The sequence below is a fragment of the Dipodomys merriami genome, unplaced genomic scaffold, assembly GCF_024711535.1.
Source record: "Dipodomys merriami isolate MVZ:Mamm:240054 unplaced genomic scaffold, mDipMer1.0.p SCAF_68, whole genome shotgun sequence".
Taxonomy (NCBI): domain Eukaryota; kingdom Metazoa; phylum Chordata; class Mammalia; order Rodentia; family Heteromyidae; genus Dipodomys; species Dipodomys merriami.
In genome coordinates this window covers 1,613,595-1,634,852 of record NW_027206268.1, presented here as the reverse complement: position 1 = coordinate 1,634,852, position 21,258 = coordinate 1,613,595, and the positions used below count along the sequence as shown (strand labels likewise).

General features: G+C 45.3%; 1 protein-coding gene across 2 annotated transcripts in view; it reads right to left on the bottom strand.

The window, feature by feature from the left end:
- Nucleotides 1-700: 700 nt before the first annotated feature.
- The window catches only part of Acp3 (acid phosphatase 3), a 32,336-nt gene continuing 11,778 nt past the window's right edge, over nt 701-21,258 (bottom strand). Inside the window, exons 6-11 of one of the 2 annotated variants that reach the window (XM_070005417.1) lie at nt 21,138-21,230; nt 19,135-19,267; nt 16,880-16,962; nt 15,501-15,604; nt 13,165-13,334; nt 701-3,433 (exon numbers count right to left, since the gene is read on the bottom strand). In XM_070005417.1, coding sequence (XP_069861518.1) covers nt 3,315-3,433; nt 13,165-13,334; nt 15,501-15,604; nt 16,880-16,962; nt 19,135-19,267; nt 21,138-21,230 — 702 coding nt within the window. In that variant the 3' untranslated portion in view covers nt 701-3,314. Of the gene's footprint in view, nt 3,434-11,693; nt 12,068-13,164; nt 13,335-15,500; nt 15,605-16,879; nt 16,963-19,134; nt 19,268-21,137; nt 21,231-21,258 lie in introns of those variants that run through there. The other variant, XM_070005418.1, reaches the window with a different exon arrangement.

Below are 21,258 nucleotides of genomic sequence, written 5' to 3'. Positions count from 1 at the left end.
TCTGAGGATCACAGTTCAAAGCCAGCCCGGGAAGGAAAGTCCATGAGACTCTTATCTCCAATAAACCACCAGAAAACCTGAAGTGGCTCTGTGGTGCAAGTGTTAGAGCGCTTGCCTTGAGCTCAAGAGCTGAGGGACAGCGCCCAGGGTTCAAGCCCCGTGATCGAACAAAAAAAAAATTCTCAAGATCACAAACTGCACAACTAGGGCTGGGAAGGTGGCTCAGTGGGAGAGTGCTTGCCTTGCATGCATGAGGCCCTGGGTTCGATTCCTCAGCACCACAAAAGGAGAAAAAAAAAGCCGGAAGTGGAGCTGTGGTTCAAGTGATAGAACGCTAGCCTTGAGTTGAAGAGCTGAGGAACAGCACCCAGGCCGAGTTCAGGCCCCATGACTGGACCGTCCAAAAAAAAAAAAAATCACATCACAAACTGCACAACTAATATATGCTAACAAATAAAATAAATCTTTAAAAACACAAATAGGAAGTCCTCCATCAATGTTTATTGAATAAATAAGAAAAAGCCCATGACTTGTGTTTTTTCTTCTATATTATTGATTAAAACCTTATCACTTATTAGCAGAAGAAAATAAGGCTTCATGATTTGGCTACTTTATTAAAATGTCAACTGGACAAGGTAGCCAGATCTTGCTTATTTTGTTTCTCTTTCCCTTTAGATGATGATGATGATGATGATGATGATGTGTGTGTGTGTGTGTGTGTGTGTGTGTGTGTGTGTGTGCTGCAGAAGTTGTCAGCAACAGAAAACAACTCAGCACACTTGAATACCAGGCACAAGACCCAGAGTTCCATCCCTAGCAGTGTTAAAAAAAAAAAAAAAAAGGGAAAGGAAACACCAGTTTCTTTTCAGACTTTTCTTTGCAATAGTTTTAGCTCAATGAGAAGTGTGTAGAAAGTTAGAGACATGGGGGCTGGGAAAGTGCCTCAGTGGTAGAGTGCTCGCCTTGCATGCCTGAGGCCCTGGGTTCGATTCCTCAGCACCTCATAAGCAAAAAGAAAAAAGCTGGAAGTGGCGCTGTGGCTCAAGTGGTAGAGTGCTTGCCTTGAGCTGAAGAGCTGAGGGACAGAGTTCAGCCCCACGAACAGTCCAAAAAAAAAAAAAGAAAGAAAGTTAGAGACATGGAAGGAAGTGCTAGGTGTTTAGCAGGTAGAAGCTGTGAGGCCCAGTAGAGAGGAAGATTTCTGAGACTTGAGAGGTGGAATGGGGGCCTAAAGAAAAGGGCGTCTGACAGATGTCTAGAGGACGTTCTCACAGGTGCCATCTAAGATCTTTGGTCTAATCAGAAGAGGTAGATTGCCAGACTAAGGAATGAGATCTAATGGCCCATCAACCTAACGATTGGGCATTCAGAGCAAGGCAAAATGGTTTAGAGTAAGCTTGTGTGAGTTTCCTTGCAGTAAGCTACAACGGTACCATCTTTGAACAGTGCTGCCTCAGACAATGACCCATCTGAGCATAAGATGAAAAATATATATGTTGCTCCTAGAACAAGGAATTTTGATGTGATTTCTTTGTTAATCTAGTCTAGATCTTTCTCTCTGTCTCTGTCTCTCTGTCTCTCTGTCTCTCTGTCTCTGCCTCTGCCTCTCTCTCTCTCTCTCTCTCTCTCTCTCTCTCTCTCTCTCTCTCTCTCTCTCTCTCGGTATGCTAGGAAATCAAGATTTGAGATAGGAAAGAACTGATTCTAAGTTTTGGCCCCAAAACCTGAGCAGAATTGAGGTGACAGATTGTCATCACTCAATCAGCTTTTCCTCCTGCTTCAACATTTATGGAGTTTAGATAGAATTTGGGGTTGAGCTCAGAGACAGAGTAATTGCCTAGCTTGTACAAGGCCCTGGGTTTGATTCCTAGAAACACACACACACACACACACACACACACACACACACACACACACACATTAGATAAGTTTGTTAAAAAAAATGATCATTTCATCATAGCCAGAAACAGTTCTTATCAATACAAGATCTCATACTTTTTCAATAAAAAAGTAATATAAACTGTATTAAAAATCCAGTTCTACCAGGCACCAGTGGCTCACATCTCTAATCCTACCTATTCAGGAGGCTGAGATCTGAGGATCACGGTTCAAAGCCAGCCCAGGCAGGATAGCCCATGAGCCTCTTATCTCCAATGAACCACCAGAAAACCAGAAGTGGTGCTGTGGCTCAAGTGGTAGAACGCTTGCCTTGAGCTGAAGAGCTGAGAGACAGTGCCCAGGTGCCCAGAGCTCAAGCCCATGACCTACAAACAAACAAAATCCAGTTCTAATCCTGGAGATAAAAAATAAAAAACCCACAACCTCAAACTGTGGCCACATGAATTTTCTAATTACTTCCCAGTATTGAAATTGTGGGGAAATGACCTGAGCTGGACCAGTGAATATGACCTGGCTATTACTATTTCTCAGAACTAAGACCTCTCCTGGAAGTATGTCAGATATAAGTGTATAGATGTGCAGGTGACAGACACACCTACAGAAGTCTCCTAGCTATTAAACACTAGGTCGAAATTGCTTCACAGGGGCTGGAAAGGTGGCTCAGTGGTAGAGTGCTTGCCTTGCATGCATGAGGCCCTGGGTTCGATTCCTCAGCACCACATAAACAGAAAAAGCCGGAAGTGGTGCTGTGGCTCAAGTGGTAGAGTGCTAACCTTGAGCTGAAGAGCTGAGGGACAGCACCCAGGCCCAGAGTTCAAGCCCAACTGATCAATAAAAAGGAAAGTAATTGCTTCACAGAGATGTGTATGACTATGGTATTAAACTACTAAATAGCTAAAAGGAAGGTTTATTTATAGTTTCTTATTGGGGGCTTTCTCTTTCAAGACCACCTGTGTAATGCTACTTCTAGTCTAACCTTCCCTGTTACCCAGTCTTATCTAAACTAGGTCCTTATCTCACTTTCTAACCTTTTGCTTTTTTATTTTTCTCTCCAGACAAAAGACAGTGGCATTTGGCTTCTTGTTTCTCTCCAGACTTCCTGGCCACTTGAAAAGGGTGTGCTCCTGCCCAGTGACCAGAAGACCTAGCTCAATACCCAGTGGTGAGAAGACCTAGCTCAGTACCCTGTGATGCTCAGGGTGAGAAGACCTAGATAAGTACTCTGGGAGTCCAGCAGCTGCCCCTGGTACCTGTGAGCTCACACCATGCTCCAAATAGATAGGTTCACAAGAAAGGATGTGTGGTCAAGCGATGCTCACATAACAAAAAGCCTGTCCTTCAGAAACTCTGCATCACTTAAGACATGAGGTATCACCAGAGTTGGCCCTGCTTGTCTGCTCTTGTCCGGCTGTAGTTTAGATGTTCCGATAGACATCTCTCTGCCAGCAGGGCCCGTGACGGATGAGAAGGAACAGTAGCACCACGAGGACACCAGACACCAGGCAAAAGGCAATAGCGAGGATCACCCTTAGAACTGTGGAAAGACAGAGGAAGGCATTCGTGTAAAAATCCATGCATTAAGAAAATCTGAAGAAGCCAGGCGCCAACGGCTCACGCCTGTCATCCTAGCTGCTCAGGAGGCTGAGATCTGAGGATCGCAGTTCAAAGCCAGCCAGCCTGGGCAAGGAAAGGCCTATGAGACTCATCTCCCATAAACCACTCGGAAAACCAGAAGTGGTTTATTGTGGCTCAAGTGGTAGAGCGCTGGCCTTGAGCTGAAATGCTCAGGGACAGCACCCAGGCCCAGAGTTCAAGCCCCATGATCAACAAAAAAAAAAAAAAAAAAAAAAAAAAATTCCCATGGTCCTCTCACAGTACTAACTTTATGCTGCTGCCTTTTTTTTTTTTTTAATGAGTCTCACTGTATAGCTCAGGTTGACCTCAAACTACAGATCCTCCTGCCTCAGCCTTCTGAGTAAATGTTTTGCATTTCTTCCCCTGCAACTAAATTACTGATTATTCTTGTTCACCAGGTCCAAGTAAAATTCTGAGCAATCCACCACAATCAACTGAATTGAAAAGAAATGTAATCTTTCCATTTACTGAGCCTTCTTTTCAGGTAAATACGGTTTAGGAAGGAAATGTTGAGCGTGTGTGGGGCTATTGGAAAGCATTTTTCAGGCTGATCATGTGCTATTGTTAATCTATACCTTTAATGATACATGAACCTCCCCCACCTTCCCTCCTTGGTAGCAGTGGGGTTTTGAACTCAGTTTATTCTAGGCCTTGTAGGATGCCAAGCAGGTTTCAATCACTAGAGTCGTATCCGCAACCTCTATACATATCCTTATGATATGTATAACTTCAGTCTTGAGAAAATATGGGGTAGTTTTAAAGACCAGATACAAAATTACTGTCACGAGCCGGGCACTGGTGGCTCACGCCTGTCATCCTAGCTACTCAGGAGGCTGAGATCTGAGGATCATGGTTCAAAGCCAGCCTGGGCAGTAAAGTCAGTGAGACTCTTTATCTCCAATGAACCACCAGAAAACCAGAAGTGACACTGTGGCTCGAGTGTTAGAGTTCTCACCTTGAGCTGAAGAGCTAAGGGACAGCGCCCAGGCCCAGAGTTCAAGCCCCAGGACTGAGAAAGACAGAGAGAGAGAGAGGAGGTAGAGTGAGAACATGTTTCCATTGGTTTAGGAGATGAAGAGAAAACCTCTCTGATCCCAGTACCTCTCCCAAGTACTTCAGGCACACAGATGAAAAGTCACTGATTTTTGCCTTGTCTTATCATTGTAGTTGGAAGGAAACAGGCAGAGAGATTAGATAATCTGGTTGGGGGCAGGGTGTTATGCAGATAATATATCTGGAGGCTTTTGACAGTCTCTGTATTCAAACACCATCTATCACTAATGACTTCCAAGCTCCAATCTCTGGCCTTAATCTCTCTCCAGATGGAGGCTCCTCCTATCCAGTGTATCTCTGGCAGACAGGACCTACCCCCCCCCTTTCCTTTATCTATAGTATCTTTGCTTTCTGTGGTTCATTTACTCATGTTGGCCTACCGTTTGAAAACATTACATGGAAAATTCTACAAATAAACAATGCATACGTTTTAAATGATGCACAGTTCTGCGCATCCCCCTCCATCTTCCCTCGAACATATAAGTGTAATACTGCTAGCATTCATATAGCATTTGTTGCAGTATGTTCCATTTTTTATTATCATAATTTATAAATTAAACCTATTCAAAGCCAGTGGCTCACGCCTGTCATCCTTGCTACTCAGGAGGCTGAGATCTGAGGATCACGGTTCAAAGCCAGCCCAGGCAGGAAAGTCCAGGAGACTCTGATCTCCAATAAAACCACTCAGAAAGCCAGAAGTGGCCCTGTAGCTCAAGTGGTAGAACGCTCGCCTTGAGCAAAAAGAAGCTCAGGGACAGCACCCAGGCCCTGAGTTCAAGCCCCAGGACTGACAAAGAAAAAAGTTAATAATCATCAAACTTTTAGAGACTTTCTCTCCTCTCTCTCTCTCTCTCTCTTTCTCTCTCTCTCCCTCTCTCTCTCTCCCTTTCCCCCCCCCTCTCTCTCTCTCTTCTTTCCCCCTCCCCCCAGTCCTGGGCCTGAACTCAGGGCCTGGGCATTGTCCCTGAGCTTCTTTTGCTCAAGGCTAGCACTCTACCTCTTGAGCCACAGCACCACTTTCAGCTTTTTCTGTGTATGTGGTACTGAGGAATCAAACCCAGGCGCTTCATGCATGCTAGGCAAGAACTCGCCCGAGCCAGCTTCCCAGCCTGAGCCTTTCTTTCTTTCCCATCCCATATCTGATCTGTCAGAATAGCTTCTTGGTTCTATACCAAAAATCCAATCCGGAAACCACCGACTTCTCCCCGTGTTGGATCACTGTAGTTTGCCAGGACCACAACAATGGCCTCTCCTGATGTGTTCTCTAGCTTCTACTTGGCCTTTGCTTCACACTCTGTTTTAAAGGCAGCAGCTGAATCACCTCAAGTCAACCTGCACCACTCCAGGAGCAAAAGTCAAATAGGCAGTGGGTGATGGTCTCCATCCTATGAGGCTTCAAAACCATCTGCCCCCCCCCCCCATCACTCTCTCTCCTATCATTCTCCCCTTACACTCCCTGGCCACATCGTCCTTCTTACTGGTTTTCAAACAAGCCACATACACTTCCTAAGTACTCTGACGACAGCTGTTAGCATTGCCTGAATGTTCTTCCCGCAGGTCATAGCCTTTATCATCTTTGTGTAAATCTTATCTTCCCCGTGACTATTCAAAACTGTACCCATATTATATTATTATATTCCTCTGACAAGTTGACAATTGTGACCTTTCATCTTCAGAGAATTTTTATTACATTTATTTATTTATTTATTTGTTTATTTATTTTGTGGGTCATGGGTCTTGAACTCTGGGCCTGCGCCCTGTCCCTCAGCTCTTCAGCTCAAGGTGAGCGCTCAACCACATGAGCCACAGCATCACTTCTGGTTTTCTGGTGGTTTATTGGAGATAAGAGTCTCACAGACTTTCCTGCCTGGGCTGGCTTGGAACCACAATCCTCAGATCTCAGCCTCCTGAGTAGCTAGGATGACAGGTGTGAGTCACTAGCACCCGGCTTGCATTTTTTTTTTTCAAATTATCTTCCCACTCTTCTAATTGAATATAAGCTTCAAGGATGCCATGAATTGTGTGTGTGTGTGTATGTGTGTGTGTGTGTGTGTGTTATTGTTGTTGTTATTTGTGGTACTTAGGACATAGTAGGTGCTAATAAATATGTGTAGAAAAATTAGCAATCTGGAACTCCTAGGTTGCCAACTTACTCCAGAGTTTTTTCTATGATGCCAGATGCTTCTTTGTGTCACAAGAAGGCAAATATTAATTCAGTTAGAGCCCAGAGGATGGTATCATTGGTCTTGCATATGTCATTAGGAGGTTAAATAGGATTGAAGAAGGAGCTGTGGGAGAGTCAGACAACTGATACTGAAATGGAGGTGTATCACACAGGCCAGTTGGAACATGGGAAAAGGTACATTCAGGGGATTTAGGCCGAGTTGTTTTCATTTCTAGTTTCCATGGGGGTGGGGCAGGTAATAAGTGGATGTGGTGAGTTACTATTATGCCATGGAGGTGTCACAGCCCATTCTTTTTTAAAACAAAACAAAACAAAAAATCTCTGGAAAAGAGAAGATGGTAGAGATGTGTTAGGCTTGGTAGGGAGTGATGGAAATATCTTTGATAAGATACAGAGGGCACCAGGCAGGGGCTCACGCCTGTCATCTAGCTACTCAGGAGGCTGAGATCTGAGGATAGAGGTTTGAAGCCAGCCCAGGCAGGAAAGTCCATGAGACTCTTATCTCCAATAAACCACCAGAAAACTGGAAGTGGCGCTGTGGCTCAAGTGGTAGAGCGCTCGGCTTGAGCTGAAGAGCTGAGGGACAGCGCCCAGGCCCAGAGTTCAAGCCCCAGGGCCGACCAAAAAAAAAAAGAATTCTCTGCTTAGATGTGGCAGTAAGGGTTGTAGATTTAGACGGCCAAGGCCTGGACAGATCGCTCATGCTGAGCATGGATTGAGGAGAGCAAGCACAGGATATGAAACAGGATGAAGGGGTGTTAGAAGGTTTCTTTCCAAGAGAAACTGGCTACAGAGTCTGAGAACAAAAAAAGAAAGTTCAGGGGCTGGGAAGGTGGCTCAGTGGTAGAATGCTTGCCTCCCATGCATGAGGCCCTGGGGTCGATTCCTCAGCACCACATAAGCAGAAAAAAAAGCCAGAAGTGGTGCTGTGGTGCAAGTGGTAGAGCGCTGGCCTTGAGCTGAAGAGCTGAGCTGAGGGACAGTACCCAGGCCCTGAATTCAGGCCTGTTCACTCTGTCTGTCGGTCTCTCTCTCTCTTTCTCTCTCACATTCTCATGTGCACACGCCCACACACATACACACACATTTTTACTTATCCTTATCAGAATAAAGAAGATGAAATGGAATCTGAAGTTTGGGAACAATAAATAGGCCTTCTTATATAGACTAGGAAAAGAATCCAATGAGGATGGATGGATAGATAGAGATAGAGATAGATTGTGTGTGTGTGTGTGTGTGTGTGTGTGTGTGTGTGTGTGTGTGTGTGTGTGTGTGTGTGTGTGTGAGTGAGATGAGGCCTGAACTCAAGGCTTAGAGGCTCCTGAGCTTTTGTGCTCAAGTCTAGAGCCACACAGCCCCACTTCTGGTTTTTGCAGGGGGGGGGGGAGTGGGAGGAGGGTAGTTCATTGAAGATAAGAGTCTCACAGACTCTTCCACCCCAGCTGGCTTCAAACCACCATCTTCGATCTCAGCCTGTCCTGAGTAGCTAGGATGACAGGTGTGAACCACCAGCACCCAGCTCATGAGGGTCAATGTAATCAAGCCATGCGGAAAGACCTAGAATCAGAATGTCAACACTTACAGCTAGAAATGGTGGCAGGAGGCTCAGACTCTTGGTTGCTTTCAGCTTGACTTGTCAGAGATCACAATGGGAAAAAAAAAATCTCAAGCCAGGGCTCCATCTCGTATTGGGTACTGGGGTGATGGGCAGGGCAGAGGCCAGGTCATGACTGAATGCACATCAGAGTTGCCTCCACCAAGGGCAGAAGTGGGAGTGAGATGTGGATTGAGACACACTAGCATTCATTCCAAGATCTTGAACAAAGCGGCATGGCCTGGCAAACTAAAAACCAAAGACAATGGCAAGAAGGCATTGCCGAAGGTACTTTACCCAGATGTCTTCATCTTTTGAGGGAGGAAAGTTGTAGGAAGGAATATTATTGAGTGTATGGGAGTGTGTGTGTGTGTGTTGCTAGGATTGATCCCGGAGCCTTGTACTTGGTAGGCAAGTGATCTACCACTAAGCTACATTCCCAGAACAAAAATGGCGGGGGGTGGGGGGAATACCAGCGTTACTTACGCTGAAAGTAAATGTCAAGTAACACACATTCTGGCACATACATATGTAAATATAGCTAGTTATTGGGTCTGTACAAGGCCCTCTGTTTTGAAACTGTGCAGTAGAGCGCTCGACTTGAGCTGAAGAACTGAGGGACAGCGCCCAGGCCCAGAGTTCAAGACCCACAACTGACCAAAAAAAAAGGTAGAAGTGGAGCTGTGGCTTGAGTGGTAGAGTAATGCTAGGCTTGAGTGAAAAAGCTAAGGGATAGTGTCCAGGCCTCCCCCCCGCCCCCACACACATACACACATACACACATACACAGCTCACAATTAACTCTTGGGCATGTGGGTCTGGACTGCAGTTTCTCACAAAGATAATGGAGAGGGAGACGATTGTCTTGGAACTTCTCACTAGTCAATCTGTCCCTCATGAAATATTGAGGTAGGAGTGGGAGACAACTCAGGAAGAAAGTCTGGTTAGTAAGACTTTGAAATTAAAGAAGCTTTGGTTTTGTTTTTTAAATAATTTATTGTTTTCAAGACACATAGTATAGAATTTACACTTGTCATGGATTTTCTAGCCGAGACTCTGGTTAATTGATAATGATCTGGTGACTGGGTAGAATTTCTTGGGTGGAAATGAATTCGGGACACATCATATATTTAATGCTTTTGCCTCAGTTCCTGTATTGGTTTTCTGCAAACACTGTAGGTATCCTGTATTCCACACATGTGTAAGTGTGAGTGTGTGTGTGTGTGTGTGTGTGTATGTGTGTGTGTGCCAGTCCTGGGGCTTGAACTCAGGGCCTGGGCACTGTCCTTGAGCTTTTTTTCCCTCAAGCCTAGCACTCTACCACTTGAGCCACAGCGCCACTTCCAGTTTTCTGGTGGTTCATTGGAGATAAGAGTCTCATGGACTTTGCTGCCCAGGCTGGCATTGAACCATGATCCTCAGATCTCAGCCTCCTGAGTAGCTAGGATGACAGGCGTGAGCCACCAATACCTACTGTATTCTACTTAAATAATAATAATATTACATTTCTCAAGTCGGAGATATTTCTCAAATGTATCTGGGCCTCTTGGAGTTTTATTTTCTAACTGGGGGCCTTCATAAGAAATCACTCGGCCCCAACTTCCATGCTTCTACTCGCTCTGTAGTATCCAAGGCGAAGTTCCCAGTGCGACAGTCACTTCCCAACACTGAGTGACAATCCGCCTTCAGGCGATTTTCACCTGCTGCCTCCCGCATCTCTACGTAGACAGTACGGAACAGGTCCAGTCTCTTTCCCTTAAAGAAGTTCAAATGAAGAACTCATGGCCTTGTAGCCTAGGCTTTTAAACGTCCTCTGAGCTAAAACCAGTGATGGGCTGGTAAGCTGAGTCTAAACATCAACAATGCTTGATTTGTACCATTTAGATGTGGACTTGCTGATACTGGTACGTGTGTGCTCTGTGTGTGTGTGTGTGTGTGTGTGTGTGTGTGTGTGTGTGCTCTGTGTGTGTGTGTGTGCTCTGTGTGTGTGTGCTCTGTGTGTGTGTGTGTGTGTGTGTGTGTGAGAGAGAGAGAGAGAGAGAGAGAGAGAGAGAAAGAGAGAGAGAGAGAGAATATTGGGGCTTAACTCAGGGCGAGAGAGAGAGAGAGAGAGAGAGAGAAAGAGAGAGAGAGAGAGAATATTGGGGCTTAACTCAGGGCCTCTTGCTCTTAGTTGACTTTTTGCTTGAGCACTTGAGCCACACCTCCACTTTTGGCTTTTTTTGGCTAGTTAACTGGAGACAATGAGTCTCATGGACTTTCCTACCCAGGCTGGCTTCAAATCACGATCCTCTGAACTCAGCTTCCTTAGTAGCTAGGATACAGGTATGAGCCACCAGTGCCTTGGCTGACATTTTGTTTTGAGAAAAAAGACTTCTGTAAAGCCACTATGAGTAGATTTAGCAAGAGGAGGTAAATCATGGGGGGACAAAGGAGAGAATGGAGTAAATATGACTCCCAGGTGATGTGGTATTGATGCTAATCAAGTTATAAAGGGGCTGGGAAGGTGGCTCAGTGGTAGAATGCTTGCCTGGCATGCATGAGGCCCTGGGTTCGATTCCTCAGCACCCCATAAGCAGAAAAAGCCAGCAGTGGCACTGTGGCTCAAGTGGTAGAGCGCTCACCTTGAGCTGAAGAGCTGAGGGACAGTGCCCAGGCCCAGAGTTCAGGCCCCATGACCAACAACAAACAACAACAAAAAGACATAAAGAGTAGGTTCAGGGAGGAAAGGTAACTTAAGTACACATGAATTAAACAAATATTTGTGGTGTACCATCTGACAGCTGGCTTAGGCTCTCCGAGGTATGGGGGAATAGCTTTTTATAGAACTGATTATGTTATCTTACCAGAAACGGCCCCTTGAATGCAACCTGCAGGGATTGCTTTGAAGCTTGATTTTCTGCTTAGTCATTCCCTCCACCCCATTCCCAGTTTCAAGTCACTGGGACATGGGATAAGGTAGTACACACACCCTTAGGAACACTTGTCCGGCTGGAGTTTGCACAGGGGCACTATTTTCTGTTACAGAAAGCCTTTGCAGAATGTCCCGCCTTCCTTCCTCCCTTCCAAATCCGGGTAACTCTTGTTCCCATAGCAACCAGAGTAATAAGAAGCAGAAAAATTAGCCATCTGAAGCTTAGCTTTGATGTCAGGGAATGAAGTCTGGATTTTAAAATGGGCATTTAAGCTGGTCAAATCAATTTAAGTTCAGATATTCCTTCCTGATACATTAGAACAAAGACCCCTATCTATATCTATATATGTATATATCCCTATATATACATATTATATATATATATATATATTTTTTAAAGAGCACTCCTGCAATCCACCTGCAGGAATTTTATTCCAATTAAATAGAAACACACACACTCTTCTCAGAAGTTGTTATTTACATTCGGCCCACTGCTACAGCAAGATTACAAGCAGCCCCAATGACAAACATCGTAAACGGGAAAGAGAACCCCAGGAAGCGACCTTATCATTCAGTCCATGTCTTGTGTCGGTCAGTCTTCTGGTGACTAACCAGGAGAGAGGGTTTTGCGCTAGATTCAGGCATCCACTGGAAACTGTCTCAGCGTTATCCGTAATTGGAAATAATAGCCCGGTTTCTCTAGATGGGTTCACCTGGCTGGGTAGCAAGATCTGCCGTGTTATCGGAACACTGAGTTCTTCTTACACAGTGAGCAGTTTCAGCAGACCTGTGAGTTTTGATTAGGGGTTTCTGAATTCACCAGAATCAAAGCCTTTTTTGTCCTCTGAACAGATCTCACATCCTCCACCCTCAACATTCCCACAGGTTTCCACCTAAGCATGTCTTGCAATGCTAATTTCCTTCCAGTGTGGGGCCTGCGGTGGTTGTGGTGGTGGTATGTGGCATGATGTCCTCTCTTGAATGGATTTTTTAGAATCCAGAATATCTCCTGGCATTGGAACTTCAAGAGATGCCTTGTCTACCTCTCTCCACTAGTTTAATCCTTCCTTTCAGATTGTATCTATTTACTGCGATGCCTGTGTTTCAAGAGCTGCTGTGTGTAAGTCTGACGCACAGCAAAGCTCTCTGGGAAACTCCATTTTGGGTTCCTCCAAAGGTACACACAAAGGACACCACTGAAAGGCTCTCTCTCTCTCTCTCTCTCTCTCTCTCTCTCTCTCTCTCTCTCTCTTCTCCCTCCCTCCTCCCTCCCTCCATCTCTCTCTCTCTCTTCAAGTTGTGCTTACCTGGAATGTGCCAACACAAATGTCAAACCCAAGAACCAGGTTCCCAGGGCAGAAAACTCCTCTGTATCTTACCTGTTTGCTTTTCCTTCAGACAAGGCAAGGGCTGATAGACAGGTTGACCCTTTTGCTATTGAGCTTTGGATTACAAAAGTTCACTGCAGTCTCTCACCTAACCTTGTGGGTGTTGCCTGAAATCTGCTCCTCTTCAACCTCTACCAGCCTAGCCTCATCTCAATCTCATTCAAGCAACTCCCCGCCCCCCCCCCCCAGGCCTTAAACAATAGAATCCTGTGTGACCAATCACCTAGCTCACGGCAGGAACCATGAACTTTGCCCTTAGCCTTGATTCTATGTGGGTACTGATAACTGTTTTTACATTAACAGTGACCACGCAAACCCAGGCTGAGGTTTATGACAGGTAGAGGCAGGGGCTAAAGAGAGAAGTAGGAATCGCTTATAATTTGAGGGGTGGGGAGGTCCCTGAAATATATGATCGTCACCCCCCCCCCACCAAACCCATCTTCTAAGCTGAGGATCGGGGCCAAAGTATGTACTCAACCCCTTCGGTCTTCAGTACCTTGGTGGTTGCTTGTGGTCATACACTCTGTGGACCAGTCTTGGGGAATCACAGGCGCGAGCAGCTCTACAAACTTCTCCAGGGGACAGCTGTGGGTGCAGCCGGGCAGCGTGAGGGGGTAGGGCTCATGGTGCGTCTCATTCCGGTAATACATCTCCACGAAGTACTCTCTGCCAAGGGGGAGGCGGAGGAGAGGGGAGCTTGTGAATGCCGTGGTGTCAGATCGACTCCTACCTGGGCTGTGTCACGTGTCCATGGAAGGAGCGGTGGGATCAAACAGAGATTGTGGACAATTTAGCTGGGAGATTTAGGGAGACTGAGGCAGGTAGGATAGAGCTGGTGGGGGAGATTTGTGAGGGACATTGCAGGTGGGGACAGAGGCCCTTGATCAGAGAAGAAACTGAAATAAGATGGTTGGTAAGACTGGTTGGATGTGACTTTGATGAGTCTAAAAAAAAAAAAAAAAGCATATGAGGCTGGATGCTGGTGGCTCATGCCTGTCATCCTAGCTACTCAGGAGGCTGAGATCTGAGGATTGCAGTTCAAAGCCCGCCCGAGCAGGAAGGTCTATGAGACTCTTATCTCCATAAAACACCAGAAAAGAAGTGGCGCTGTGGCTCAAGTGGTAGAGCACTTGCCTTGAGCTAGGGACAGTGCCCAGGCCCAGAGTTCAAGCCCCACAACCAACAACAGCAACAAAAAAACATGTTAATTGTAGAGGAGGATTCCTCATGACATATATAGTATCTCCTGATCAAACTCATCACCTCTATCATTCTCTCTCTCTTTTTTTTTTCGATTGTGGGGCCTGAACTCTGACCAGTGCTCTACCACTTGAGCCTCAGCCCCACTTCTGGCTTTTTTTTTGCTTATGTGGTGCTGAGAAGTCAAACCGAGGGCCTCATGCATGTAAGGCAAACATTCTCCGACTGAGCCACCTTCCCAGCCCAACCTCTATCATTCTCATTCAGCCCTTCTCCCTCTCTAAAACAATTTCAACGGCTTGCATCGTTTTCATATATGAAAATAAAAATAGCACAATTTGCATATTTAATACACATCAACTTGCATATTCAATACAGTAATACATATTATTAAGCATATGTAAATAAACACCTTTGGCCATAGGTATCCTTCTTCACTCTCTCCATTTGCCTTCCTCCTTCCCTCGGATACCCATTCCCCACCACAAAGTCTGCTTTACTTTCTGCCATTAACATTTTAGTTTGTAATAATTGTACTAAGGCCTCTCACCATAGTATTTTAGAAGTGCATATGTTATAGATTAACTCAAATAAACCTATTGCTTCCTTTTCCTCTTATCTCCCCGTTGAGCCACGATGTTCTTTAAGATTCCTTATACACTTCTTCATACCCGCTTGCAATGTCTTTTGACAATATTTCCTCTCCATCATTACCAAAATGGAACCAAGAGGCTATGAACCACTTGGACAGACCCATAAAAGCAATGACTGAAGCAGTAATTATGTCCCAAACAAACAAACAAACAAAAGCCCAGGACTGAATGGATTTGTTGCTAAACTCTTATCAGTCTTTTGAAGAAAAAAAAAAATATAAGTATCTCCCAGATTCTTTCATGAAATAGAAAGGGAAAGAATGCTACCAAACTCATCCTATAAAGTCCGTATTATAATTGTTCCAAGAATCAGGCAGAGACAGAGAACATGAAAGAATGTTGGATGCCAAAATTGGTGGGGGTATATCACGAGACACTTGATGCACTATTGCTCATTCCTGATGTGTTCACACCTAGAGACTACCATGTTCTGGGAGCCACTTAGTTGGGAGTAAATTGGGGCACTAGACAACTTTTGACTTTTTTTTTTGTCGATGGTGGGACTTGAACTCCGGACCTAGGTGCTGTCCCTCAGCTCTTCAGCTCAAGGCGAGCGCTCTACCACTTGAGCCACAGTGCCAGTTCTGGTTTTCTGGTGGTTTATTGGTGATCAGAGTCTCACAGACTTTCCTTGCCTAGGCTGGCTTTGAACAGCGATCCTCAGATCTCAGCCTCTTGAGTAGCTAGGATGGCAGGCGTGAGCCATCGGCACCCGGCATCAATTTTTTTAAATTTTTTTTTTTTTAATCACGGAGAATGCTTTCTTCACACCTTTTCCTCTATAGTACTCAGATGAGGTGACTTACGCATCCAAAAGCCCCATAAAGGACTTCAATGAAGACAAAGAAGAAAGGGGCAAAGATCCTGTTACTGTCCTTCTTCCATCTGAGTATAAAATTGAAGACAGACAGACAGACAGACAGACAGACAGATGCAAAAACCCCTGAAGCCAACCAGCATGCTCTGGTGAGCCGCTTACCCCTTCTCCTGGTACAATTCCATCAAGTGGCAGGCAGCATAGGGAGGAAGGATGCCGTTGTAGACATCTAGTGCCATCTGTAGGCCACTGACAGTAGTGTCATGCTACGGGGATTCCAAAGGGAAATCATGTGTCAAAGGTCACCTCTGGCTCATACTGGATGCAGTACACCCCCTCCCCCCAGACCTTCAAGTAAATTCCCAATGGCTTAATAAGTAAGGGAGGGTAGTGTTGCTTGAGCAACACTAATGTGTGCTACACAGATCTGTATATTTCCAGGTGATGAAGTTACAGAACCCAGTTAACTGAATGTCATTTAACCCTACATAGAATGAACTTGAATCGAGTCTTCTGAATTTAACTCTCCTGCCTTATCTCAGTAGGGTGAATCTCTGTCTTTGCTGATTTTTATTGTTTTTCATTAAAGTTTTAAGGTGATTTGGAACACATTAGTGCTAAATTATATTTTTCTGAAGATTAAGATCATTTAAAAAATTTTTGGTGGGAGGAGGGAAGTACAGTATTGAGGTTTGAGCTCAGGGATTTGTGTTAGTACTCCACCATTGAAACCACACATCTCCTCCCCCCCAACTCCGGCCTCTTTTTGCTTCTAGTTTAGTTTTCAGGTACTGTCTCTGCTTTTTGGCCTACGTCCAGTTTTGGACATAGCCCTCCTTATCTTCAACTGCTGTATAGCTGGGATTACAGAGGTATGCTGCCACTCTCAGCTTAGGTTTTAAAGTCCTGTAAGAGCGTAGGAGGGCCGTACATGTTTAGGGAAGTTTAGATAGAAGGAACTAGAGAGTGTAGCATAATTCATATAAATAAAGTGTTTGCCTGACAATGGACAGAAGCCAGGGGGTGGGGGTGGGTTTTCAGTTCCTCTTTGGACACAAGTGAGCTATCTAATTGTAGCTAAGACTCGTCGCCCACGTCTTATATAAAATAGGGCCAACATTCGGCTGCCTAAACCATGTGGCAATGTACATATAATGCAAAAGAACGTGAACCAGTTTGAGAAGAAAAAGGACAAAGAAGAAGCTGGGTGTTGACAGCTCACACCTGTCATCCTAGCAACTCAGGAGACTGAGATCTGAGGATCATGGTTCAAAGCCAGCCCAGTCAGGAAAAGTCCATGAGACTCTCATCTCCATTTAACCACCAAAATAAATAAATAAACAGAAGCTGCAAGTGGCACTGAGGGTCAAGTGGTAGAGTGCTAGCCTTGAGCACAAAAGCTCCAGGACAGCACCCAGGCCCTGAGGCTCAAAACCCAGGACCAGCCCCCCCACACACTGAATTGAGGGGGTGTTGCCCTCCTAAAGACTATGGGCTTGAACAAATGGATGCTTGAACAGATGAAAACAAGCCATACTTACCGCAGAATACATAACAAGTTTCCTGTATTTTTCTGTCTGAGTTGCACTCTTCAGGTGCTTGAGGATCTCCTTGACCAGGACACCTGGAAGGAGGTAGATAAAACCAGGGAGCTGAACCAATCAGAAATATATATATATTTGTCCATTGTGGGGTTTGAACTCTGGGCCTGGGCGTTGTCTCTCAGCTCTTCAGCTTCAGGCAAGAGCACTCTACCACTTGAGCCATAGCACCACTTCTGGCTTTTTCTGTATATATGGTATATACAGAATCAAACCCAGGACTTCATGCATGCTAGGCAAACATTCTACCACCAAGCCACCTTCCCAGCCCCCCAGCATCAGTTTTAATAGCTATGTTAATTATATTTGGACCCGATTCCCATTTGGTGTCATGATCTGTCCAGTCAGCTAGCCTTGTAGGGCTCAGGCTCTAGCTGTAACCTGCCTGGTTCTGGACTCTTTATTCTATTCCACTTAGGCTGATTGTGAGGACTGAGCATCTTCCTGCCCGTATCTGCCAGTGTGATGAAAAGGTGTCATGTGCTACCACGTGTCCCAAGTGTGCTGGGTGCCAGCAGCCCATGCTTTTAATCCTAGCTACTCAGGAGGCTGAGATCTGACAGTTCTTAGTTTGGAGGCAGCCTGAACAGACGCATGCAGAGACTCCTATCTCAAGTTAGCCACCAAAAAGCCAGAAGTAAAGGTATAGCTTGAGTGGTAGAGAGCCAGTCATGAGCAAAACAACAACAACAACAACAATCCAAAAGAATAGAAGGCCCTGAGGTCAAGCCTCAGGACTGGCACACACATGCGTGCACACAAAGGGGCCAAGTTAAAGGAGAACATCATTGATTAAAAATCTTCACACTGGGCTGGGAAGGTGGCTCAGTGGTAGAGCGCTTGCCTTGCATGCATGAGGACCTGGGTTTGATTCCTCAGCACCACATAAGCAAAAAGAAAAAAAAAAGCCAGAAGTAGTGCTGTGGCTCAAGTGGTAGAGCGCTAGCCTTGAGCTGAAGAGCTGAGGGACAGCGCCCAGGCCCAGAGTTCAGGCCCCACAACCGGACCCCTCCCCCCCCCCCAAAAAAATCTCCACACTGCCAGGCACCGGCGGCTCATGCCTGTCATCCTAGCTACTCAGGAGGCTGAGATCTGAGGATCGTGGTTCAAAGCTAGCTTGGGCAAGAAAGTCCCTGAGACTCTTATCTCTAATGAACTCCCAGAAAACCAGAAATGGTGCTGTAGCTCAAGTGGTAGAGTGTTAGCTTGAGCTGAAGAGCTGAGGGACAGCTCCTAGGCCCAGAGTTCAAGCCCTACAACTGACCAAAAAAAAAAAAACCAACTCAACACTAGTGGAAACATTTGTCATAAGCTTGCCAATTGAAATACATGCTAAATTGTGGTGCATAATTAACCTACAAAATATGTTCTGCTAGCTTGAATAATGACCACCAGCGAGGGTTTCAGGAAAGGAAACTACTTTGGCCAAACCAGCCACTTGGAAATTCACTCTGTAATCTTTCAGACACAGTGGCTTCATTTTCCTGGGGCTCAGACCCCTCGCCTGAATTCTAGGGTAGGCAGTGATGTTCATATGGAAGAGAAGGAAATGCTCACTCAGCTCTGAGCCAGCATGGGGAAGACCAAGGCCCAGAGGAGATAAAAGAATGATTATAGTAACACAGCAATGGTTGACTTGTGTGCTGTACTAGATGCTGCGTTCTTTAAGCCTCTTCTTTAGAATACACATAGTGGCTGGGAAGGTGGCTCAGTGGTAGAGTGCTTGCCTTACATGCACAGAAAAACCCTGAAGTGGTACTGAGGCTCAAGGGGTAGAGTGCTAGCCTTGATCCAAAGAAGCTCAGGCTCAGTCCCCAGGCCCTGAGTTCAAGCATGTCTTAGATTATTCACTAGGATTCAGAACCTGATCATCCAACCACAAAACCAAATACTACTCTCCTCATGTGCACACACACACACACAAACACACACACAAGCATGTCATACATATATATTAGTCATGCATTTGTGACTCACACCTGTAATCCTAGCTACTTAGGAGGCTAAGATCTGGGGGAAATCACAGTTCCAACTCATCCTAGGCAGAAGAAAGTCAGCAGGACCCCCAAAATAGACAGCCAAAGACCAAAGACTAGACTGGATGCATGGCTCAAGTGATAGAGCACCAGCTGAAAAAGAAAGCTGAGCGAGCTTCAAATACTGGGTGTTGCCAAAAAGAAAAAGGAAATACTTACCTCCCTGGAGTCTCGATTTCTCTTTCTGCTTGTGAATTCCATAGAGAGACAGGAGAGATAATTCTGATAATTCTTTCAGCTTAGTCATGGTATCCTCCGTGGCCCAGGAGGGTAACGTAAAATTGTGGACACCCTGCAGCAGAGGGGAAAAAAAAAGTGTGTGTGTGTGTGTAAAAAGAAGTAAAAAGCACAACAAAAGAAATCAATGAAAGACTTGTGGGAAGATACCTCAAGAATCTGAGAGTAGAGTTCAGTGAGAGACTGAACTCTTAGCATGCTTCAGGCCCTGGGTTTAATACCTATGGCAAGCAAGACCAACAATCCCCAAGCCAAACTCTGCAGTCAGGAAGAAAGGGAATCTGAGTGCCAGTGGCTCATGCCTGTCATCCTAGTTACTCAAGGAGGCTGAGATCTGAGAATCGAGGTTCAAAGCCAGCCTGGGCAGAAATATCCATGAGACTCTTTTTTTTTTTTTTTTTTTTTTTTTGTCGGTCGTGGGGCTTGAACTCTGGGCCTGGGCACTGTCCCTCAGCTCTTCAGCTCAAGGCGAGCGCTCTACCACTTGAGCTACAGCGCCACTTCCAGTTTTCTGGTGGTTTATTGGAGATAGGAGTCTCACAGTCTCTCCTGCCCGGGCTGGCTTTGAACCGCAATCCTCAGATCTCAGCCTCCTGAGTAGCTAGGATTACAGGCGTGAGCCACCAGCGCCTGGCTTCCATGAGACTCTTATCTCTAGTTAACCACCAAAAAAAAAAACAAAACAAAAAAAAAAAAACAACCAGAAGCAGAGATGTGTCTCACATAATAAGAGTGCTAGCCTTGAGCAAAAAGGCTAAGGGATTATGTCCTGAATTCAAGCCCCAACACAAAAGGGAAGGAAAAAAAATCCAAAGTGGGTACAAAGCAGCTGGGTGGTCAGAAACTTGCCCTAAGGATTTAGTGAATTGGCTGGAAAGAGAGAACTAGCAATGACTCCTTTAGCCAGGAGATGGAGTCTGTTGAATGGAAATTACCTTGTAGTCCTAAGAGAAACAGCAGTCATTTATCCAACAGATCCTTTCAAATACGTCATGTCACACAGCAAAGGTCTTTCCTGCTCCCACACTTTTGACGACTTGTCTTACAGTTGGCTGGTTTATTTCTATAGCTCTAGTTCTAGAAATTGGGCAATTTACTTCTCTGTATAATGTTGTATAGCATTTGCTCTCTGCCTGTCTCTGTCTGCTTTTGTGTCTGCCTGTCTGTCTTTCTCTTTCATTAACATTTTCAGCCAGGCCCCACAGGCTCACACCTGTAATCCTAACTACTCAAGAGGTTGAGATTGGAAGATCAAGGTTCAAAACCAGGCCAGGCAGGAAAAGTCCATGAGACTTTGATCTCCCAATTAATCAGAAATAAAAAGGAAGTAGAGTTGTGGTTGAAGTGCTAGAGCATCAGCCTTCAGCACAAAAGTACCTCTACCTTAAATTCAAGCCCCAGTACTAGCACAATTAAACAAACAAACAAACAAACAAAAAACCCTCATGATCGGGGCTCAAGTCCCTTCCTTCCTTCCTTCCTTCCTTCCTTCCTTCCTTCCTTCCTTCTTTTCTTTCTTTCTTTTTTGTTAATTGTGGGCCTGAACTCTGGGCCTGGGCGCTGTCCCTCAGCTCTTCAGCTCAAGGCTAGCACTCTACCACTAGAGCCACCGCCCCCACTTCTGGCTTTTTCTGCTTATGTAGTGCTGAGGAATTGAACCCAGGGCCTCATGCATGCAAGGCAAGCACACAGCATTTTCAATCTCTGCCAAATAATGAATGACAATGTATGGGGGAAAAGGGCAGCTTTTGTTTACCGTTCTCTAAAAGGATGAAAATGTCAACAGAGGAGAAAAGTCAACATTTTCAAGATGAGAATTATAGTTCTCCATCCAAAGAAGTATAGGCAAACGGGCATGTATCATTACATCAGCTGGCAAATTAACCATGGTTTCCTTGCTTCTTTCTTTTCTCTTTTTTTTTTACCTCACAATATAAAGGGTCGTAGACTTTGCTCCAAATCCCAAAGAGGTCTCGTCCGTGGAATCCTGACAGCGATGGCAAAGTTTCGATAAAGTCCTAGCCAAAAAAAAAAAAAAAAAAAAGA